This window comes from Sus scrofa, chromosome 14 (genome assembly GCF_054392235.1).
Source record: "Sus scrofa isolate SSC_HxYL_T2T_F1_AM1 chromosome 14, Sscrofa_HxYL_maternal_Yorkshire_Landrace_v2.0, whole genome shotgun sequence".
Lineage (NCBI taxonomy): Eukaryota > Metazoa > Chordata > Mammalia > Artiodactyla > Suidae > Sus > Sus scrofa.
Window position 1 is genome coordinate 103,249,857 of NC_139396.1, and position 23,051 is coordinate 103,272,907.

General features: G+C 46.1%; 1 protein-coding gene across 4 annotated transcripts in view; it reads left to right on the forward strand.

Annotated features, from left to right (window-relative positions):
* Positions 1–23,051, forward strand: part of LOC102163764 (uncharacterized) — a 447,748-nt gene that overhangs the window by 396,366 nt on the left and 28,331 nt on the right. The window contains exons 5-7 of one of the 4 annotated variants that reach the window (XR_014828193.1): positions 9,599–9,670; positions 12,098–12,248; positions 17,119–17,261. The exons of 1 other annotated variant lie outside the window; for it this stretch is intronic. Coding sequence is in view for 1 of the 3 variants with exons in the window: in XM_084997458.1 (XP_084853584.1) it covers positions 9,599–9,670; positions 17,119–17,261; positions 17,815–17,860 (261 nt within the window). In the remaining 2 variants the exon portion in view is untranslated. Of the gene's footprint in view, positions 1–9,598; positions 9,671–11,165; positions 15,779–17,118; positions 17,262–17,814; positions 21,399–23,051 lie in introns of those variants that run through there. 2 more of the 4 variants (XM_084997458.1, XR_014828196.1) reach the window with 2 other exon arrangements.

Sequence of the window (23,051 nt, forward strand, 5' to 3'; positions counted from 1 at the left end):
ATCATAAAATCATCTTGCTGACTTGTCCGTTTCCAGATTGCTTACTCTTGGAATGTCCTTTTTTTTTGGTCTTTTTGCCTTTTCTTGGGCTGCTCCCTCGGCATGTGGAGGTTCCCAGGCTAGGGGTTGAATTGGAGCTGTAGCCACCACCTATGCCAGAGCCCAGCAATGCAGGATCCAAGCCGTGTCTGCAACCTACACCACAGCTCATGGCAATGCCGGATCTTTGACCCACTGAGTGAGGCCAGGGATCAAACCCGCAACTTCATTGTTCCTAGTCAGATTCGTTAACCATTGCGCCACGATGGGAACTCATCCCGGAACATCTTGAGGATGAGAACATTTAAGCTGAATGGTTAACAACAGCACACAGGACACTGGCTCTTCCTATTATGCCCGGCTGCCACTCAGTTTCGAACCTGAGTGACGAGGCCACTAAAACCGTTCGTGTGACCAAAACTAGAAGGAGCTTCTGGGCAATGTAATGCTTTCCTTCTAGTCCTTTGAGCCTGAGGGGGCACCAAGTGGCTGGGAAAGTACTACCGATTTTCTGAGAGGTTGAAGCTGAGAGTAGGTTCAGAGATCCAAGGAACCTGGAGGGATCCTCTTGTAGAGACAACAGAAGATGTAGCCCTGAGGAAAGCCCACGTTTAGAAGATTAGGAAGGAAGGAGAAACATGAGAGGAGACTGGGAAGGCTTTAGAATAACAGGGAAAGCAAACCAGGATGATGTCCAATCAGCAGCCGTCTGGGGGTGGGAATTTCAGGAAAGAACCTGCTCAAATGGGTCAAAGGCTTTCGATTCTAGAAAACATGCATGTATTAGGAGTTTCCATTGTGGCTCAGCCATCACAAATGTGACTAGTATCTATGAGGATGTGGGTTTGATGCCTGGCCTTGCTCAGTGGGTTAAGGTTCCAGCGTTGCTGTGAGCTGTGGTATAGGTCGCAGACGTGGCTTCAGATCCAGCATTGCTATGGCTGTGGCATAGGCCAGCAGCTGCAGCTCTGATTCGACCCCTAGCCCGGGAACCTCCATATGCCTCAGCTGTGGCCCTAAAAAAACAAGGAATAAAATAAAATATATGTGTATCATGACATTGGGTCACCCCGTTCCCTGGAGAAGAGACTAGGCAGCCACCTGCCCTGGATGGCTTAACTCTTCCCTGCCTGAGGGAGAGTTTTGGACTGGGTGCATGAAGGGCCTTTAGAAGGAGGCCACACACTTTGGTCTCCTGTACTCCGGGTGGCCTGTTCTACTGGAGGATGTAAACAAGAGGTGGGAACTGGAGGGACAGACAGCAAGTCTCTACTTGAGAAGGTGCTGGAGAATGTCCTGGTTAAGGAAATTTAGCAGATTCCAAAGACCTCGAAGATCAGAAGCATTGCTTCCTAGACTTTAATGTACACAGGTTTCTAATGCAGGAGATCTGGGCTGAGGCCTGAGATTGTTCAATTCCAAGAGCACCCAGGGAATGCTGATGTGTCCAGTTGTCCTACCACACTTGGAGCTGCAGAGGTCTAAGCAGAAGGTGCAAACTGGTGGCCCTGGGACCACACGTTATATGCAAGTGTGTCTTCCTTGATCAGCATAATGTTCTAAAAAATTAGGACTAGTTGGACAACATTTAAAATTCTGAAGATTTCATGAAAAAAAGAGTCTGCTTCCTGTCTTCTCTTGAAACCTTCAGGAACTCTGGCAACACTGGGCTTATATTCCCACAGGGCAGCGAATGCCGAGCTGACCTGCAGCTGCCCACTTTAACAGAGCATCCGCCCTCCAGTCTCCCAAGGTCTCACCACCAGGCCTGCTTCACACCCTCGTGGTTTTCCTTTCCTGCTCTCCAGCAAGCCCCTCACTCGACAGCAAGGAAATACAGGCCAGGGAGGGCTGACCAATGATGGGTATTCTCCCTGGAACTGGCAGCATCTTGTCTCTGCATCTTTGGATCTCTGAGTGTGGAGAGGGACCCAGTCACTGCTGCGGAATGACTCAACATCCTTGCACAATATCCTGCCATGTCCCAAGAGCCGAGGCTGGAACACATCCCCCCTTCCCCCAGGGCCCCTTGCCTGGGGTCCCCGACCACAGTGCACTGCCCCTCATTAGTGAACAGTCCATGTGAGAGAGCCTGGGCAGAAATCATGCCTCTCTTTGTGCCCTTCTCCAGATCTGTTCTTTTTTTCTTGGGGAGAGGCTGGGGTAAGTCAACTCACAAAAATGTGCTTCAACCGAGTGAGATCCTGGAGTTTATCTAATAGGTAGGTTGGGAAAAATGAAAACGCTAATTACTTGAGGGAAAGCGTGCAAAATGAGTCAGCTGATTGGGCCACCAGGCAGCCAGTAGGAGCTGTTTTTTTTTTTTTTTTTTTTTTTTTTTCTTCCAGAGGATAATGACTTATTCTTGGGGATTTCAGCCATGCTCACACAACAAAAATAATTCCAAGTGTCTGCTAGCAAAATCCCATGCTGCCGAGCATCACATCTGAAAATTAATGTGACAAGCTGGAGGCCCATTTTGCCCCAGGATCAGAAGACAATGAAAGCTGCCTCCTGGGAAGTTTCTCAGGGTAGAACCAGAAAACCCCACTGGAGAACCCAGAGGGGCAACGCCTAGCCGGGGACAGTGGACAGGAATCACACTGCCCTCCTTTGTCTGGGCAGAAGGGCCCAGCCTCCGAAGTTACCGACGATCATACAGGAGCGGATGGGGCTACACATTAATTGCCTTGTTCATCCCATCATTAAAATGATAGGTCTCACCGCTGGGAGTGGTGCTGCCTGGCTGCAGGTCCAGATAGAGACTTCCTGACTGCGCCCTGCACAGGGCTCTTTCTAAAGAGCCTAGCGGTGGTTTGGGTGTTCACGCAGGTATGTTTGACTCCAGACTCTAGGTGCGGAGGACCCCAGGGCCCTTGTTCCCACTCCCTGGCCAGCGATGGAATTAACGAAGCCTGGCAGCCCTGTATGCAGGGCACACTCTGGTCCTTTACAGCTCTTTGTCTGCAGCCGGGCTCTTGTCTTTCATTGCAGGCTGCCGCCCCGTCTCTGGGGCTGATGCAGCGCCAGATAATGAACAGTATATCAGTGCAGGCGGAGGTGGTGGGGGAAGGCGGTGCAGGGGAGGGGGCGAGCGCAGAGCAAGCCGGCCTGACTTATTATTCCTTCACTCTCAAACAAAACAAAATCATTGGCCTGCCAGGGTCATTAAGGACCCCAGGGTTGTCATAGAAACGACCTTTGGGGCCCCGGTGGTTGTTAATGCATGAGTGACTGCCTGCATTGTGTGCTCCCAGAGAGGTCAGAGTTTTGTTGGTGGCTTAAGAAAGAAAGAAAGAGAGTAAAGAAGAAAGAGAGGCAGCACAAAGCCCAGGATTGGGCGGCTGACATTCAGAAAGGAGGTTTTTCCCCGCCCAGAGTGCTGATTAGATGTCTGGGAGCACAAGCATCCCGTGCCTGGCACATAGTAGGCCCTCAATAAATGTCTGCAAAGATAAATGGACAATGGACATGTTTCTCTGCTTCAAAATGTCTTGCCACTTTCACTGCCGGTTGCACGTCCCTGCCTCCCCCAGGGGCCACTTGGCCAGCACACTCCCTGAGAAGTGTTGAGACGGGTCATTGCTCCAGCCAAGATGAGCAAACTTGTGTACAAGTTTTAGAGGGGACTCATATGTCTTCATCTTGCACAGGATTGTCTTCTTTGTGGCTTCCAGGGAGCCAGGAGGATCTGGTTGGGGGTGGGGAAGGGGGCAGGGGGTGGGGAAGGGCACAGGGGCTGTGGCAGGGCAGAGGCAGGAGGGCAGGGCCCACACAGCAAGCCTGGGGCTTTACAGATGAGCTCTCAATCCACTTCCTTAACAAGGTGATGTGTGTCTCCTGCCAGGGTGTGCTCGAACTCCACCCATGTGATATAACTCACCCTCCTGCTGACAAAGCTCAACCCCGGAGCAGCTACAGGTTGTTCTCAGGGTCAGGAGAGGGGGTATGTGGAGTTTGCGTCCTGGCTCAGAGGTAACAAACCCGACTAGTATGCTTGAGGATGCAGGTTCGATCCTTGGCCTCACTCCATGGGTTAAGGATCTGGTGTTGCTGTGAGCTGTGGTGTAGGTCACAGATGCGGATCTGGTGTTGCTGTGAGCTGTGGTGTAGGTCACAGATGCGGCTCAGACCCTGCACTGCTGCCATTGTAGTATAGGCCAGCAGCTGTAACTCCGATTCGAGCCCTAACCTGGGAACTTCCATATGCCTTGGGTGAGGCCCTAGAAAGCCAAAAAAGAAAAAAAGAAAAGAAAAAAAAAAGAGGGGGTGTGTGTATTTCAGAACCAGCTTTACTCCTGACCCTTGCAAGTCCTCCCTGCCTCAGTGTCCTGATGGGTCATGTTAGAGATGAACCAGATGATGTCTACAGCCCACCACGAGCCTGCTCTTTGCCTTGGCAAGAGTTTCCCCTGGATTGAGGATTTTACTTTCCATATGGGAAGAAAGCATTCTAGGAGCATTCTTTGGGTGACTTTAGAACAACTTGACCTTTCTGAGGAGACTTAAACCTGATTGCTTTCTTTGGTCCCTTCCAGTTCTGTTTCCATTGGGGAACTGGGACCTCTCCAAGATCCTCTAGTGGGCTGGAGTCCCTGTAGAACAAGCATGCCAGGATAAGTTGATTCTGATCTCCTAAGACCTTGCTCCTCCCAGGCACCCTCCCATCCCAGCCTGTGTCAGCTACAACACAGTGCCTGCTGCCTGAACCCCAGGTCACACTTGGAGACTGGACTCATAACCTACCAACAGGGAGACACACTCACTTAGCATTAGCTGCCTGGTGTCTTCTTTTAAAAATTCGTTTCGGGGACCTGCCTGCTATGTTTCCTAGTTACCCGGCACATTCTCAGATTTTGCTCAAACAGACCAGACTATCACTCACAGAATCCCTTCATCAGCTCAGGGGTTCAAGAGCACAATGGCTGCAAAAGCCATGCCTCTGATGTGGGCCAGGAATAAGCAAAATCATCATCTTGGTGAATTACAAAGGCCAGCCTTGCACTTCCTTGCTGGGCACTCCATAGGGATTCTTTATGAGAGTGTCTGTCACAGAATCTGGGGTGAAAGTGCCCCAGGAGAGGGGGACCCTGGAGGGCAAAGGACAATCTTATTCCTCCTATAGCACCTAGTGTGGTGCCTACCCTGAAGTAACAGTGAGGTATTGGAGTGGATGTTGAATTTCAGCCTTTCATTTAATGCTTATAAAAAGGCAAGCAGCTGTCATCCCCAAAGGACAGGTGAGGAGTCAGACAGCAAGGAACCTGCCTTGTCCAAGGTCACAGTCCTGGTGGAAGAAGCAGCATGAGAACCCAGACCCACCAGCCCTGTGCCTCATTGCTCTCTCTGCATTGCTGCCCAAGCTGTCAGCTGGGTGGGGACCACAGGACAGGAATCAATATTCTAGTTATTTACACTCACATTGCAGAAAATATTGTGTTCAGGCATATTCAGTTTGCTTTTGTTTTTTAGAACCTGCCCAACTGATTTGCCTAACTGTCAGGTCCTCAGCCTGGCACACTCTCTGCTGTGTATACATCAGAAAGGAGGCTTTCCCTTGAATCATGTTTTCCCAGCTGGTTGCGGAAAGAGAAAGGCCTGTGTCCAGCTTGGACTCCAGTTCAAACCCTGCTAAATGCTCTGTTCAGCCCCACACCTGACTCTGCTGGTGGAAGCTTTTCTCTTTTCATCAAAGAGAGGAAACAGAAATCCCTCAGAGCTTCCTGGGAGGAATTTACAGAGTAAAGAGCATCCAGAGCCAGCAGTTCACCTTAAATTTTTGAGAAAATAAACGAGGAGTTGATGATTTGGAGAAAAGGCCCCAGGCTAGATGTTACTAGCTAACTGGAGCTGAGATTGCTTCTAGATTATTCAGTGACCTTGAGCCAGTCACTTCCCCTTGTGGAATCTATTTCTACTTTTCTAAAACATAAGGGAACCCAATTTCTTAAATGCTTTAATTCTGAAACATAGGTTCCTCCAAAGTATTTGTATTTAATGAAGTTTAACACAAGGTTATAAAGTAGAAGCACTTTGGGGGAGAACAAAGAATCACCTAAACCAACAGAACTGAACAGAGTGTTTTCCTTTGTGTTAATATGTTCCCTTAGGGACCAGGATAAAGCCCAACATTATAAAGAAAAGTCTTGAATATTTGCATAACGAGCTTAGGATCTTGGCAGGTAGCATTTGTGTGAAGCGCGATGCTTATTTCTCATGGTGGGAAGCGGGGAGAGCTGATAACTTACTGAGTGCCTGCTCCGTACCAAGTGCTCGATGTACAACAGGGACTCAGCAACCCAAGTATGTGCCATAGTCATTCAACATTTAATGAAACCGAAGGCCAGAGCAGCTGCCCAAAGTTTCAGGGTAACCTGCAGAGATTTCCTTATGCCTTTATCACACTCCTCCTCCCCTCCAACATCTTAATAGGATGGGCATCCATAGTAGAGGAGAAATGCATGAAATATTGTCAAAGAAGTGGATTAAGGTCAGCAGTTTTTATTCACATTCCATTGTAAAGTGGGAGGGTTGGACAAGGTGACCTCTAAGATCCATTTCACCTTTAAAACCCAAATTTGAGCTACTTATTTAAACAGGATTAGCAAAATGCATTCTGAATTACAACACCCCCAAGAAAAAGCCCCAAAGGCAAATTTCACACTCAAATATGTTTGGAAAATATTACTAATTGTGTCTTTAATTAGAGACTTACAGTGTACTTCATGATGTCAAAGGCTCTGATAAGTCCTGCAACAAAAGTCTGCATAACTATTTAATCTATTTTCTGGACATATTAGAGTCTGAGCCATTTTTTTTCTCCCCATATTAACATTTAGTGAAACTGCTTTGCTATTTAACACACTTTGGAAACACTCTAATAATTGTAAAGTTCATGAATCCTCACTCCTTCCATGTCTTGCCTTCCATCCTCCTCTCTATGGGTAGAAAAGCAGCAGATCTCAGAAAGGGTCATAGGCAGGGAGTAGGAGAAGAAAGTTCATTTAAGGCTAAGGGGCAGGGGTGGGACCATGTTCAGCTTGTACTTGGAAGAACAATTCACTCATAGCTCTTAAAGTGCCGGGAGAGTTCATTCATGAAAAGCAAGAATGTGAACTCAAAAAAGTTCTCCCACAAAATTGGATATTGCTACAGCAGTTTCTGAAACTTTGATGCAAGAAGCACTTTGACACTCCCTCTAAATTTATGCATATGTAAACACATTTATAGGCAAGTGCTAGCTATTCTGTTTGTTTGTTTGTTGTCTTTTTAGGGCCTTGCCCAGGGCAAAGGGAAGTTCCCAGGCAAGGGGTCTAATCAGAGCTACAGCTGCCAGCCCACACCACAGCCACGGCAATGCCAGATCCAAGCCGTGTCTGTGACCCACACCTCAGCCCATGGCAATGCATGATCCTTAACTCACTGATCGAGACCAAGGATCAAACCCGCGTCCTCATGGATATCAGTCAGGTTTGTTACCACTGAGCTGCAACGGGACCTCCCCCATTCTGTTTTCATCAGCCCTTCTAAGGAATCTCCCTCCTGCCTCTCCCCCCTTTAATGTCCATATAAAATGGAATCTCCAAAGTGCTTGTCATATATGGAAACTATTTCCTTGATTTCCCCTGGTTAGTGCCTATGTATCGTTTATATCGCAGTTTAAATGTCACTTCCTCCACGATGGCTTCCCTGACTGCAGATTGATCTGGTCTGCTTTTTCTACTTCTGGGACAACCTGGGCTACTCTATGAGAGCAGTTCTCAGAGCTGATAATTATATATTTAGGTGATTCTTTTCTTAATGACTGCTTCTCTCAGTAGACTTTCGACCTCATGAGGACAGGGGCCATGCCTGTCTTGCTCCTATGGCAAACTCGGCATCCAGCACAGACTGGCAAATAGTAGGAGCTAAAGAAATATTTGTTGGGTGGGTGAATGAATGAACGAATTTTCATGCTAAAAAGTAGGCCTCATCTGCCTGGGCTCTACATCAATCCCTTGAGCGCCTTTGCTATCAACTTTGATGTCATTTTTCTATTTAAACTCTATCTCCCCCTTCAAGTTTGATGCATGCTCTGGCGCCTCTCATCTCCTGACCTCAGCTCCCCGCCGCCACTCTTGGCCACATCACTCACACACCACTAGGTAACGCCCACTCATCACAACAACCACGACCCAACCTCCATCCACCCCGTTGGGCCTGACCCCAGTCATCTTTCCCGTGGATGGGAAGACCACCGGAGGGGTTTATGATTTGTTACCTATAAATAAAATCATTGACTTTTAAACATCAAAGCTACCTTTAAGGCCATTTGTTCAACTTCATCTTTTGTCCAGCGAAGAAAGTAGCAATCAGACAAGATAGGTGAATTGTCCTTGGGCAGAGAGCAGGATGAAAAGATGTCTCTGGGTAACCCTCCAGGAATCCATTCTGTGTCAGCACTAATTTCAAAGCTGTGTCTGCTTTCTTTATTTTTTAAGTAAAAATTCTGATACATGCCTGACATTTGAAAAGAAAAAATGGTGGATTCTAAAGTGTTACTTAGAGACTGTTAGAACTCTACAACTTTGTAAGGTTACTTACCCCCATTTTACAGATAAAAAAACCTGAGAATTGTCATGATCATGAAATTAGTAAGTGGTGCTGCTGGGCCTGTCTGCTTCCAGGTCCTTTGTCCTTTCACTCTTTTGAGTGCCAAACACACAGAACCACTTCAGACTATGGCAGCCTTTTCTGCTCTCTAGTCAACCATGAGCTGCTGAAAAACAGAGATTACATCTTCCTTATCTTTGGCAGTACCAGCCCTGAGCTCAAAATGTTGGCGTAGAATAGATCCTAAATAAACGTTTAATAAGGGAATAAATGATTGAGAAAATAGTCAATAATTAAAAACTTGAAGCAGCCGTTACTTCCTTATTATGTCCATGAAGGATGTGTAGGAAGAGAGAGCTGTCAACATTTCTCTAAAAAATGCGCAGAAGCTGAAGAGAGACCCTTACCTTCCTAAGCTGAATGAACTTATAGAGAACAATTTGTTTTCTTGCGTATGGTTTAGAAATAAAAATCTGGATCGATCTTATTGAAACAACTGGCATATGGTTATAATTGCAATGATGTGTTACTCACCAAATTCGAATCTAGACATGGTGGTGGAAAGAAGGTAGGAACCCCTGAGGGAGACACTGCTTCTTACCACCAAACTCGACATAACCAACACGCACACATACGTGTGTGTGTGTATATGTGCGTGTGTGTATGTATAATATTAGTTAAATGGTTTGAGACCATTGTATGAAAGCATAGACTGTTGAGAGTCCGCATACATGAATTTGAATATATGGATAGAAGTGTGATTTTAATGCTTTTGAATATATATAATAACCCTCCCTTAGTGGCTCTCAAGAAGTAGTTTCAATAAATGTAATTTGACTAGTAATTAATGCATTGAGTGCTTCTAAAGTGCCCTCTTTGTCCTTTTTTTAATAGCTTTAAGCCATCCTTTGTTATGACATTTGTTACTTGCATGAACAAGCCCTTTCTTCCCCTTTCTATCACAAAGGTGAACCTCGCCGGAGCCACCAGCATGGGAAACCCAGAAACTCCAGAAGAAGAGAGGGCATTTCGAGTGAAGGTGTGTGATGTGTGAAATAGTAGTCTCCGCCTCCCAGGATCCCGAGGGATCATGGCGTTGAAGCGTAGTGTGTCTTAGCACGTGGCTTGGCACGCGGTACCTGCTGAAAATCCAGCAACTGTTTATCAAAGCTGAGTGGGGAGGGGGTGAATCTGGGCTGCGCGTGGGGAAGGCAGGCCGGAAGACCAGCCTGGCGACCAGATAATGCTCATTTTCTCCAGGTCTCCTGGGATTGTTTTGGTAATTACTCCAGCTTCTTCAACAGCTTGTGATTTGTCCAGTGCCAGGGAACCTGGATTTGCATTGCATGATGCATAATTCATACGGCACGGACAGCAATTATGAGCTAATTGAGGGGTGTAATGTTTAAAAAAAGGATCCATTATGAGGAACATAAGGGATGTTGGGAGAGAAGAAGCTCTTGAGTCCATGGAGGCTCATTCGCTGTAATTCCGCTTCCTTTAAGATGACTCTAATTGTCTCTTGAAGGGCACGGCAGTTCCCCTCTCTCACGAGAGGTCCTGGGGGCTGGGCAGCCAGAGCTGCTCTTCCTGCAGCAAGAGGGCTCAAGGTGGGCTGGGGTGGGCTTCTCTTTCTCGTGCTCTTATGTGGTTAGCTTTCCAGGCGCAGTTCCTGACATACTGACATAGTCATCTGGGTTAATAGGATTAGAGGGGTGTGATGTTACCGGAACCATAATTTCTGAGTCAAAGTCAGGATCATTTCCTGGGGAGAGAGACAGTGTGGAAAATACAGTTTGGTACAGAATGACTAGAATTTCCAATATGAAATCCTATGTTGGGGGGATTATAGAACAGCCATACATATGTGTGTATGTGTGTGTATACACATGCACATATATATATGTGTGTATATACCTACATAAATATATGTATATATTTGTGTGTGTGTATGTGTGTGTGTGTGTGTGTGTTATTGGGAACTCCACTAAAACATTCAGGAGCTGGGCTATCAAGTTATAAGGAGCCCTGACCTGGTCGCAGTATGGCATGTCTGTCTATGACTAGGTTAGCCTCTTGCTGAAAGGACTTTGGGATGTCACCACCCCTCTTTGAGCCTCACTTTCTCCATCTGTATGAGGAAATTGGGTGAGATGGCCTTCTGGGACCCTTCCAACTCTGATGTGCTGTGTTTCTATGCATCACACCTCATCCTCCTGATCTGAGGTGTTAAACTGTCTTGACAGATCAATCTTTGCTCTCTGGGGACCAACTTTATGTGCCTTAAAACTCAGAGGATTCCTATTGTGTAACTGTCACGTGTAGTAGGAACTTTTCTAAAAACTGGCTGTGGGGAGATAACGAAATAAAATCACTTTTGCATTGGTGTCCATTACAAAATTAGGGGCATATCTCAAAATACTGAATCAAAGATATTTTGTAAAGGAAGGGTTCGTGCCAGCATCTGCTGCCTCTGTTGTGCAAGAAGTTGGGGTGATTGACCTGATGCGCTGTTTGTTTTGCTATCTTTTCAGAATTCCACAGACAGAAGACTCCCTAGCCTATCTCTCATTTAAGGATCATTCACTAATTGCCATTTGAGCCTGTATTTTTCTCTTCACCCTCAACCAAGGATTTCCACATAAACATTTGATATATGAAGCCCTCCCTAAACATGCTGGCTCCCATGAACATGTCTGCTTGAGCTGGGGTGCAATATCACACCTCACCAGTAGAGGCCACTTTCTGGCACATGGTGTACACACAACCTGAAGATTCACAAAATCATGGAGAATGGAAAGTAAAAGAGATCTTATAGATCATTTTGTCCAAACAGGCATCGTGCACAGTTCCCTGCTTTATCATGTCTGGAAATTAGACATTCGGTAGAATTAATCTGTTTAAACTGAAGAGTGCCTCTCGTTGACTGTCATGCAGCTGGCTTACACTGTCTCTTCATTTAAACCGAGCACCTGGCCAGTTTGCATGCCTTTTGAATAATGAGGACATTTAGCATATTCAAGGTGGAGATTGTGTTATTCTCTGCCTGGGGTGCTAATGCAGCTATTTATACCAGGAGCCAAAGCAGATCTTTCACCTGAAAGTTGGGCTGTCATGTCTGTTTAAGCATTCAGGCCAGCTCTGCAGCTTATTTGAGAAGACTTTCAAATGGGTTTTGCCCAGAGTAATTGATCACCTGTGGGCCGAGGGTTTCTTTCTTTTCTTCTTTTTTTTTTCTTCAAATAGCTTTTCCAACAATTTAAGAAATCCTTCCCCAAACCTCAAGAGAATGAGAGAGATGACCTTAAAAAGGATATGTCTATTTACAAAGTCTTGTTTTCAAGAGAGTCAGGGTCACCGTCAGGATATAGCAGACAAAGGAAACTCTTACTTGCCTTGAAGAACTGGCAGCACAGATGACTTTTCTTTTTATTTTTTTCCATTTTTTCATTTTTCCTTTTTTTAGAAATAACCATAGGCGAAGATCCCAGAAGGTAAACTCATTCCTTTAATGCATCTAATTCTCCACGATGCATGTGGCAGGAGCAGAGACGTTTCACTAGCCCCCATTGCTCCTCTGGGCTTAAGGATTGATGGCCTCTGCAAGTTACATCCTGGTAAGAATAACCACTCACAGACACCCCATATTTAATCTTTATTTTTGAGTCTTCCTAAGCGAAAAGTCACAGCAAAACAAAATTGCCATGATGCTCCAAGGGTTAATTAGACATGGCCCAGAAAAAGCGATTTCCTTCTTTCTGCCTTAAATTTGGGGCTTTTCATTCTGAGTGACTCTTGGCTTCTGCCAAATGGAATAAGATAAATGCGAGCTCCTAATTTGAACTCCCCTCCTTCCTTTCCCAGCTGCTATTTTTCAGTTTTCCAAAAAAAAGAGAAAGCTCTTTGGATCTGCTGCTATTCACAAACCTGAAACTTGATTCTCTTCCCTTCTGGTTTGGGGTCCAAGTACCTATGGAAGGAGATGATCCAGGCCCCTCTCTCAAAGGATTCCTCTTCCAGATAATAAAATAATTTCCATCTCCTTTCTCTGCTCTCCAATCAGACTGAACATGTTCATTGTGAAGTCTTCTACTCTGTTCTGACTTCTTTGTTGAGTTGTCCAAAGAGACATCGAGATCTTTTCCTTTTTTTTTTTTTCCTCAAAGGTCACAACTAATTCCAAATCCATCAGCTAGTATGAACACTTTAAATTGTTCCCTTAAATGAAACTCATTTGCTGTCATGTTACTCAATTACTTGGTTTTCCCAGATCCTTCTTGGTTTTCTCATAAAATACCCTTATCTTTGTTATCTTACAAATGTTGAAGCATCAGCAAATTTTTGAGCTCTGTGCTATTCAGGGATGTCTTTAAAATTTCTTATTTCATTTGTTCAAGTATTCATTCAGCTGGCATTGAGCATCAGTGATGCTTGGGGCAGATAATGAAGAGAGGCTGGTTCTAATGGTTTCCTAGATTCTAAATACTGGGAGATTGAACAGGTCCCCTTGTTTGGACAACCCACCAGCAACCATCTTGGAGATTCAGATAATTCTGGCAACTTTGCAAACATAAAGTATGGTCCCCTTGAGGAAAATCACCCCCAAACACAGAAGAGATGGACTAGTGAGAACTTTGTAAACTATTTCATAGTTTCCTTACAACCTTTTGAGTATGTTTTAATTTGCAAAATAAGGCCTTTGGTGCTTTGCAATTTAAAAGGTGCTTCCCTGTACGTTGAGCCCTGTAACAAACCTGAACCTATTATTTGTCCTTTTCTCATCCAAACAGTGCTAATAAGCACCTTGGCCAAGGTCACACAGCCAGCAAATGACAGAGATCACCAAAACCTGAGTTTTCTCCCCACCTAGCAAAGCCTGATTTCTTCACAGCCCCTCAGTGCATTCTCCAGGCTGCTCTCTCTTTTTAAAAGCTCCCTCCACCCCCACCCCTGGCAGCCACCATTCTCCTTACTATCTCTATGAATGTGACAATTCAAGGTGTCTCATACACATAGAATAACATGGTATTTGTCATTTTGTGACTGTCTTATTTCACCTAGAATAGTGTCCCAGAGGTCCATCCTTGTTGTAGTGTGTGTCAGAACCTCATTCCTTTTTAAGGCTGAATAGTATTCCATTGTGTGTATATATCACTTTTTGTTTATCCGTGTATCTGTTGATGGATAGTGGATTGCTCCTACCTTTTGACTGCTGTTAACATGGATGTACAAATATCTCTTCAAGAACTTGCTTGTACTTCTTTGAGTATATATCCAAATGTGCAATTGTTAGATCATATGGTAATTCTATTTTTAATTATTTAACGAACCAGAGCAGTTACACCATTTTACATTCCTACCAACCATGCAAATGGGTTCCAATTCTTACTCTTATTCCAATTATTCTTATTTTCTTATTCTTATTTCAATCATTATTTTCTGCTTTAAAAAAATAGTATCCATCCTAATGGGTGTGAAGTGGTATCCCATTGAGGTTTTGATTTGCATTTCCCTAATGATTAGTGGTGTTGAGCATTTAAGCCACACTCTGAGATGGACGTTATTCCCATAGACTGGGATTCAGTGAGGCAAGGGACTCACCTGTGTAGGTGATACAGGAGTAAGAGGTAGGATTTGAACCCTGTTTTTGAACTCTCAATCCAGTGCTGGGTACTACATGAATATTTCTTAACAGGGTTTTCAGACGCACTCTCTGGGACTTATAAGTTCTGAGCTCAGATGCTTTAATTCAATGACAGTCCAGAACAAGTGAATATAAGCTTATTCAGATCACTGAAATTGTTGGTTCTTAAAATGTGGTCCCCCGAGCAGCAGCAGCAGCAGCAAAAGCATCTGTGAACAAGTCAGAAATGCTACCCTACCCCAGAAATACTGAATTAGAAACTCTGTTGGGTGGGACCAAGCAATGAGAATTTTAGCAAGTTCTCCACATGCTTCTGGTGCACGCTCAAGTTTGAGAATCTGGTCTAGATCGTTGGTTCTCCATTTGGCTGCTTATTGGAATGGCCCAGAGAGCATACAGAAAGGTCCTGATTGGTCTGAGATTCAGCCTGGGTGTTAGAATGTTTACATTCTTCCCAGGCAACTCCAACGTGCAGTCAAGGTTGAGGACCTCCACTTTAGAAGGACATCTTTTCCAAAAGTGGCCCCTACATTTTCAGATGTCCTAAATGTGCTACAGTCATGCTGGCACCATGTTAATTGTTGCAGACTAATGGGGAAAGTTCAAAGGCAGGCTCAGTGATGTCTCCCTCACCAGATGAAAGCCAAGTAGCACCCGTGACCATGCTGTGTGAACGGATGCTTTGCAGATGTTCCAGGAGAGAGAAGTGGTGGGGAATTGCCACCCAGCAACAGGGCCGTGGAAACCTCACAGGATCTGGCCCTGCTGTGGCAGACGTCATCAGATGCATGTCTCAGGTGTGAATTCAAGTATGGCAAAAGCAAAGTGACCTTTCACATTAAATGAATGTGGTTAATTCACTTTTGCTTGCCTTATATCTTATGTTTTCATCTGTAATGATGTTTTTGTTTCTCATCATCTATAAACTACAAGCACAGGAAATTTATTCCTAGCTTCGGTTTGTACGTCTTTAAGGAACATTCAGATATATAATCATTTAAGTCAATAGTGGGCACTAGTGGGAATCTGCTTTTTTTAAGGGTCCTAGGCTCTTCTAAGTTTGGGGAATGATAGCACTCTGCTTTCTGTAGAAGTGAGTCTTGTGTGCCCAGACTTGGGTCCACAGAACCCCTCTTGGTACATGGGAGTTTGAGGGTCCCTGTTGGGGGATCCCAGCAGGGTCAAAGCTAGGCAGTCCCTCTTGAGGGTACCAGTCTGACTCTAGCCTGTTTTCTCCTCCTTGGGTTGAAGCAGAAGTTATCTTTGAAGATTTCCAGGCAATAATTAACTATAATTTCAGGGGAAGGAAATTTGGTCAGTTTCTACGCAGTACAAATTGGCCTTCCCTATCTGTCTTGGATGGAGCTTTGTATTGGACTCTGTTATCGGGCTCTTTCCTGGAAGCATTGTTTCCCATTTCAATATAATTGCTTCAAAATAATGTGAAGAGATCAATTGCCACTTGTCAGCTGTAATTTTCTGCCACTGGAAAAAAAAAAGAAATGTGGGGAGGAGAGCAAACTATGGGATGGCTTATTCACCAGGATGGAGGGAGGGAGGGAGGGGGCAAAGCTGACTCTGCCTGGGAGGGGGATTAGCTGGGATGAGGGGGGCCCCATCTCTGTGCCTGTTGCTCTTGTGGCTCTCCCGGTCTTGAACCTCTCCCTGTGTCTTCCTCATCAAACCCTCCCCATCCTTCCAAAACTGGCTTCTAATCCCAGACCTGAAAGATCGTAGGGACCTCTTGTTCCTCTAAAAGTACTGGTTTGCTCAACCTTTGATGCATGTATTCAACAGATATTGATTGAGCACCTAAGTATATGCAGGAAGGCTTTGGGCTGCAAGGAACCCCAAACCTCACTTAAGGGAGTTTAAACAAATTGGTGTTCATTTTACTCATGTAATAAAAAGTGGCTCTAGAAGGATTTAACATCAGCCTCTCAGGAACATTCTTGCTTTCCCAGCATATTGGTCACCCCTGGTTATCAGATGCTCAAGCTGGGCTGCAGGCATCCAGTCAGCATTCAAAACAGGAAGAGGGCAGAGTAGAGGCTTCTTCCACGAAGGTCCTTCTGATTAGGGAAGCCAGGCTTTCCCAGAACTCCAGCAGAGTTTTTTTTAAATAGCTTCATTGAGATCTGACTCTCATACAACAAATTGCACATATGTAAAGTGTACGATTCGATCAGTTTTTTAAAAAATGAAATGTAATTGTCATGTGACATTACATTAAGTTTTAGATGAGCAACATAATAGTTTGGTATATGTACCTATTGCAAAATGATCACAACAATACGTTTAAAAGCCCATCGCCGCACAGTTACCATCTTTTTTCTTGATGAGAACTTACTTTCCAGATCTACTTTTTTTTAAGCAACTTTCAAAGAAACAACACAGTATTGCTAGCTGTGATCATTTCTGATATATGTATACACATGAGAGCATCACCACAATCAAATACCGACTGTATCTTTTACCTCCACAAAACCTTTTCTGGAAGCCAGCTGCCCACTTTGATGATGTTTACATTTCTTTTTGCTGCTTCATTGGTCACTCTTAACTGGAAGGGTGCCTGGGAAGGTCACTACTTTGATTTCCAGCAGACAAGGGAAAGGGGGATAGAGTGTGAGTGTTGGGCCAGATAATGAATAGAATTTGCCCAGCCTCCTGCTCGGGATCCAGGGAAAGAGAGTTAGTGAAAAGCGCAGGCCCCTCTCATCATGCAGCTGGTGGTCAGCACTCTCAGCCATGTAGCTGGCATGACCTGGTTACGTCCGTGTTCCAGAGCTGTCAACAAATCGGTTGGCTGCTCTACTATTCTCTCCCTGCACTTGCACTTACAGGAACTGACTCTCTCCTCTGCCACAGCTGCCTCGAAGCTCAGATGGAGGAAGGGAACTAAATCTCCTTTTATTGTGCATCTCCTGTGTGCTAGATGTCAAGTGCCTTCTGCGTATCCCATCCTTTCAGCGATCCTGTGTACATGGTATGTGAAGTGTTTGTTCTTTCTCCTTTTTCCATGTTTGGACACTGAGACCCAGAGGGGTGGAGGGGTTTGCCTGAAATGGCACAGCTTGGAAATCAGCAAGCCGGGATTCAAGGCCAGCCTGAGACGATCACCTGTACTTTCTTTCCAAAGGTATCTCTATACCAGACTTGAAATAATGTGTTATATGTAGATTCAAGCTCTCTCACAGGCTCAGGGAGCTGAAGTGACCTGCCCAAGGATCAGTAGATCTTGGACCAGAATCTTTGTCTGGTGGTCTGATCATCGTTTGTTCTACCTTTCCTCAGCTCAGGTCACTCTTGGATGTGTGGTGGGGGAGAACAGAAGGGAAGGGGCAGGCAATAGTGGAAAATCCAGGGGAGGGAGGACTGCCATATTTGGCACCACTTGGAACTGTGAACTGGCTGCTGGACCTTGGGGGCCCCCCTCAGTACTCTGGCCCCGAAGAGCCTCTTTCAGTCTCTGACTCTGGGATTCCTCCATGCCTCTCCATGGCCTGTTGGTGCTGACATGATTCCTGATGCTTCTGCAGCGGCGACAGTGCACAATTGGGAACAGGGATGAATTTCCTGAATTAGAATCCTCACTAGCTGTGTGACCTTGAAGAAGGCCAGTGGCCTCTCTGTGCCTACTTTCTCCATCCACGAAACGGGGACAATTATCCTGCTGTCTCCTGAGTCTGCTGTCTCGTTGGAGGTAATCACCTGTCCTGGGTGTGTCACAGTGAGTACAGGTGGGTCGCCACAGTGAACATGCAGAGGGAGAACTCCCCAGGTGAGCTGAGAAGCAGTTCATTCACGACTGGACCTCACTAGGGGATAAGCCACTACTCAACAATACTGGAGGCCAGGTCCACACCCAGGCACCCTCACATGACCCTCGTGGGGCTCTCCCCATCTTGCAGCTGTGAACCCCTGACTTCAGCACCTGCCCATGAAGTCCCACCCCACCAAGATCTTCCTGTCACCATCAGCCCACACCCCGGTGCCCACTTGCTTTGGCCTCAGTCTGGACAGTGGCCTGGGCCCTGAGGCCTTGGGGCGTTACAATCAGAAGAATGTCAGCATCTCATGAGCTTGGGACAGGGGTTCATGGCTGGTAAATATGCTTTCCCATCTCCTGAGGTCTTTTTCAGAGAGTCCAGAATTCTCAAAGACAGGGTCCTTTAGGGGAAGCAGTACGACTCTTTCTTAATTCTTTAAACAGCCTGACAATCTGAGGAATTGTTCACAATGGGAGAAGTCAAGATATCTCAAATGGGGGAAGCTTCCAAACTGGTAAATCCTGCACGTCTCACAAACATACACAGAATGGCGGTTCCTTGGAACAAGAGCAGGTATTGAGAGAGAGAGAGATCCAAAGTCAAAATCAGTGTGAACAGGTGCCTGCGTCCTCAGAGCTGTGCTCATTTGCCTGCGACACTGTGGGAGTGGGGGTGGCATAAGCAGCCCCCTCAGGGGACTGTCTCTCTGGACGAGAGTGGGGGGAGCGCTGATCTCATCAGCCTCGGGTCATCAGCTGCCTGGTTGCTGGGCGAGACTAATCAAGGCGTGCTCGTTCTCTGCCTCCCTTTTCCCCTCTGGATAATGGGGGTGGTCTTCATGGTGGCCAAATTGAGCCCAGGAGCCTGGAGCAGAGCCCTTAATGAGGGCTGCTTGGTGATGAAAGGCCCCGTTAAGCTTCAGCCACCATTATTGCGCGATGGAATAAATGTGGCCAGCCTAGGAGACGTGCACGAATAAATTTGAATAGCAAGACACAAATGCGGCCCTTAACTCCGACGAGCAAATAGAGTTTAATAAAGAGGTAAACTGAGACCGCTTTTATTTATCGCTGTGTAAATGTATTTAAAAAGGTATTGGCTTTCTGCAGCTGCAGAGGCCAGTTCCTCCGCAGCCCGGTGCTTTAATGCCTGCCGCTGTTATTAGAGCTGTAATGAATGAGCCGCTGTGAGTGCGCTCTTCAGAAGGACTGCAGAGGTACAAGATTAATGAGATGAGAGCATTGAAAGGTACAGACGGCCCCTGTTTCCCAGCCGCGTGCAATGTCTGCAGCGGCACCTCTGGCTTTGTTTGCTCCACAGTGGCTGAGAGGCTGCGTCAGGGAAATGTCCCCAAGATCGGGGCTGCAAAAGAACACACCTCCCTCCAGCACTCAGCCTCGCGCCCTGCACTATGTCCCAGCCCCTACCCCCGAAGGCTGGCTGTCCTGTGGCTGCCTCTCTGTCCTTCCTACCCTGGCCTTGTTTGGGCTCTGGCCACCCCTCCTCTATACGGGTTTTATCCCACACCACCTGCACAGCCCTCTGTTGAGGATGCTTGTGGCATCTTTCCCCGGGGAGCCTGACACACACAGCTGCTTCGCGCATGGGGAGTTGCACTGCAGGGCAGCTTCTAGGAAAAGGTGTGGCATGTCTGGTTGCCCACTTAACCCTCATGGGTCCCCAGGGTAGGGTGGCTGCCCAATAAAGCAAAAGTGATCTTGGGCGATGACAAATGCATCAGTTGGTGAGTGGACTTCCCTGAGTCAGGAATTTTAAAATTATTTATAGAATAGTTATTTGGAGGCTGTAACAAACAAGTCTAAACTTTACTAAGCTCCTTCAATATTCGTCGACGGTGCCATTTCATGACTACCCAGGAGGCAGGTCTTATACCCATTTTATGAATATGGACACAGAGACTCGAAAAGTAAAGAAATATGCCCGAGGACACGTGGCCAGAAAGTGCCAGATTAGAGACCCTCCAAAGGGACCCACTCTTTTATTTATTTATTTATTTATTTTTATTAATGTACAGTTGATTTACAATGTTGTGTCAATTTCCACGGTACAGCAAAGTGACCCGGTCACATATATATTCCCTTTCTTATGTTATCTCCCATCCTGGTCTATCCCAAGAGACTGGATATAGTTCCCTGTGCTTTACAATAGGACCTCACTACTTATCCAAGTAATAGTTTGCATCTACTAACCCCGAACTCCCAATCCATCCCACCACCCCACCCTGGCAACCATGTCTATTCTTTAGGTCTGAGAGTATGTTTCTGTTTTGTAGATAGGTTCATTTGTGCCACATTTTAGATTCCACATATAAGTGATATCACATGGTATTTGTCTTTCTCTTTCTGACTTACTTCACTTAGTATAAGGATCTCTAGTCACATCCATGTTGCTGCAAATAACTATTTCATTCTTTTTGACAGCTGAGTAGTATTCCATTGTGTACATGTACCACATCTTCTTAATCCATTCATCTGTCAATGGACATTTAAATTGTTTCCATGTCTTGGCTGTTGGGAATAGCACTGCTATGAACATAGGGGGGCATGTATCTTTTTGAATTACAGTTTTCTCCAGCTCTATGCCCAGAAGTAGGATTGCTAGATCATATGGTAGTTCTATGTTTAGTTTTCTGAGGAACTTCCATACTATTTTTCATAGTGGTTTGCAAATTTGCATTCACACCAACAGTGTGGAGGGGAACCCACTCTTCAATGGGCACGAATTCTATCCTTGGGTCTCAGGTTATGGTGAGCTTTTTCAACTGAGAAGCAGAGTCTTCTTGCTGTGGTTCCCCTTTCAGACATGACCTAGATTGATTATGGAGAACTGGCTACTAACTAAGGAACAGAAATCACTGCCCACCAGGGCAACAGGGCACAAATAGAGAATAGGAAGGTAGAAGCCGGGTGACCTGAGCAAGTCACTTCACCTCTATGAGCCTTAGTTTGTTCTTCTGTCAAGTGGGTGTAATAAAAAGCATTCACTTCATTTGCATTTTGTGACTAGCCAGTCAGGTAATATGTGTAAAATACTTAAAAACAAATGACAAATTCTCAATATATTTTCAATTTAAAAAGTATGAGTCTGTGATCCAGGTCAATATGTAACAAAAACTCTAAATGCAGGAGTTCCCGTGGTGGTACAATGGAAACAATTCCTACTAGGAACCATGAGGTTGTGGGTTTGATCCCTGGCCTTGCTCAGTAGGTTAAGAATCTGAAGTTGCCGTGAGCTGTGGTGTAGGTTGGCAGCTGTAGCTCCAATTGGACCCCTAGCCTGGGAATCTCCATATGCTGCGGGTGCGGCCCTAAAAAGCAAAACAAACAAACAAACATCAGCAATAAAAGAACTCTAAATGCAGATTTGAAGTACAGCAAAAGAAAAGTTCAGCATCTTTGCCAGCCTAACACGAAACCAGAACAGGCCATCTTGAAGACAGGCTGGAAAGGCTAGGTGGGCACTGGTCACTGGATGGTCTTTATCAGTAAAGTTTCAACAGACAATTGTGGACAAGCTTAGTACCTGCTCCTGTGCTGGGGATACAGCAGTAACCAAAACAGAGCATGTGCCTTCCAAAATCTCACTTTCTAGTAATGCACAGTATCAGGTGGCAAGGGCTGCAGGGAAAGCAAAGAAAGCAGAGAGGGGGGTGCACAGGACCCAAGTTGGTGGAGCATGCCACCTCAAACAGGCTGACCAGGCTCGGCTGCACAGAGAGACCTTCCAGGAATGACCTAGCAGGTAGAGAGTGAGCTGTGTGCATGTCTGGGTGGAGAACTTGCAGCAAAAAGAGCAGTGCAAAAGCCCTGCAGTGGGCGGGGGGGTGCCCCAACATTGGAGGGTAGCCAGCATGCTGGGGCCAATCAGACAAAAGGGAACATAGCAGCGGGCACCCAGCTGCTGCAGGGGGCCAGACGCTTTCGGCCTTGCAGATCCCGCCCCCTACCTTGGGAAGTTGACCTCTTCTCTCCCTGCAATGACAACTAAAGGAGGGTGTGTGCCACCTCCAGTTGACTGGGGGAGGGGGCCAAGTTGTAGAATCAGGGCAAGTTCCGGGAACAATGAGCAGTGCTGTCTGGTGGGCCATGGGGGCAAGAGTGGAAGAACTGGTAGAAAATGAGCCTAGACAGGGTGGCTGGGCACAGAGAAGTGGCCTTTAGAGGCTGAGAAATTCCTTAGGCCCCAAGTTGGCTAAGGGGTCTTCTGCCCATGAATGGTTTGGGTGTGACCAGATGCTGGCAGGCAGCTTTAGCTCAACACAGACTGTCAAGGGGCCTGGACAGGGAGAGAACATGGGGGTGGTGTTGGGCTGGTCCAGCCAGAGAGTAGGAACAGGGAGAAGGGAACCAGGACTCCCAGAGGCAGAACTGGAAGCCGACCCAGGTCGGAGCCCACCCCCAGCCCTCCTGGCCCCACATTAGTGCTTATTAGCACGTCCTCTAATGTACCAAGAAATTCAATTTCCTACAAAATAACCAGCCAAGTCCCAAGGGAGTCAGAAGCCCTATTCATCAACAGCCGGGCTTTCCGGGGACCATGCTGCTGTCTGCCTTGGACTTCCTTCCGTGGGAGCCTGGCCCACTGTGGGGAGAGCGACTTATTGGCACCTTTATAGGTTAGGGTGTTTTTTCCACTGGATTTGCTGTTTCTGGGTAAACAGGCATCAAATCAGCGGTTGGCATGAGCCAAAGGAAAGTTTGCAAACTCACCATGCGGCTCAAATTAGTGAGCAGTGCCGTCAGTAAAGCATGTGCACCAAAAAAATAAACATTCAGGATGTCAGGGTTGCGGATATTCTTTTGCGGCCTTTTAGGGAAGGCAGATGTCAATTCCTTTTCTTTTCAATACCAAATAAAAATGTCACTGGCAATATTTCTGACTCCACTTCTCAATGGTCAGCAGTCATGTGTGCAAATCCACATGAGGGGGTGATGGATGTGTGTGAGCAGGTTAGAGGAAAGGTGTACATGGACACACGTATGGCC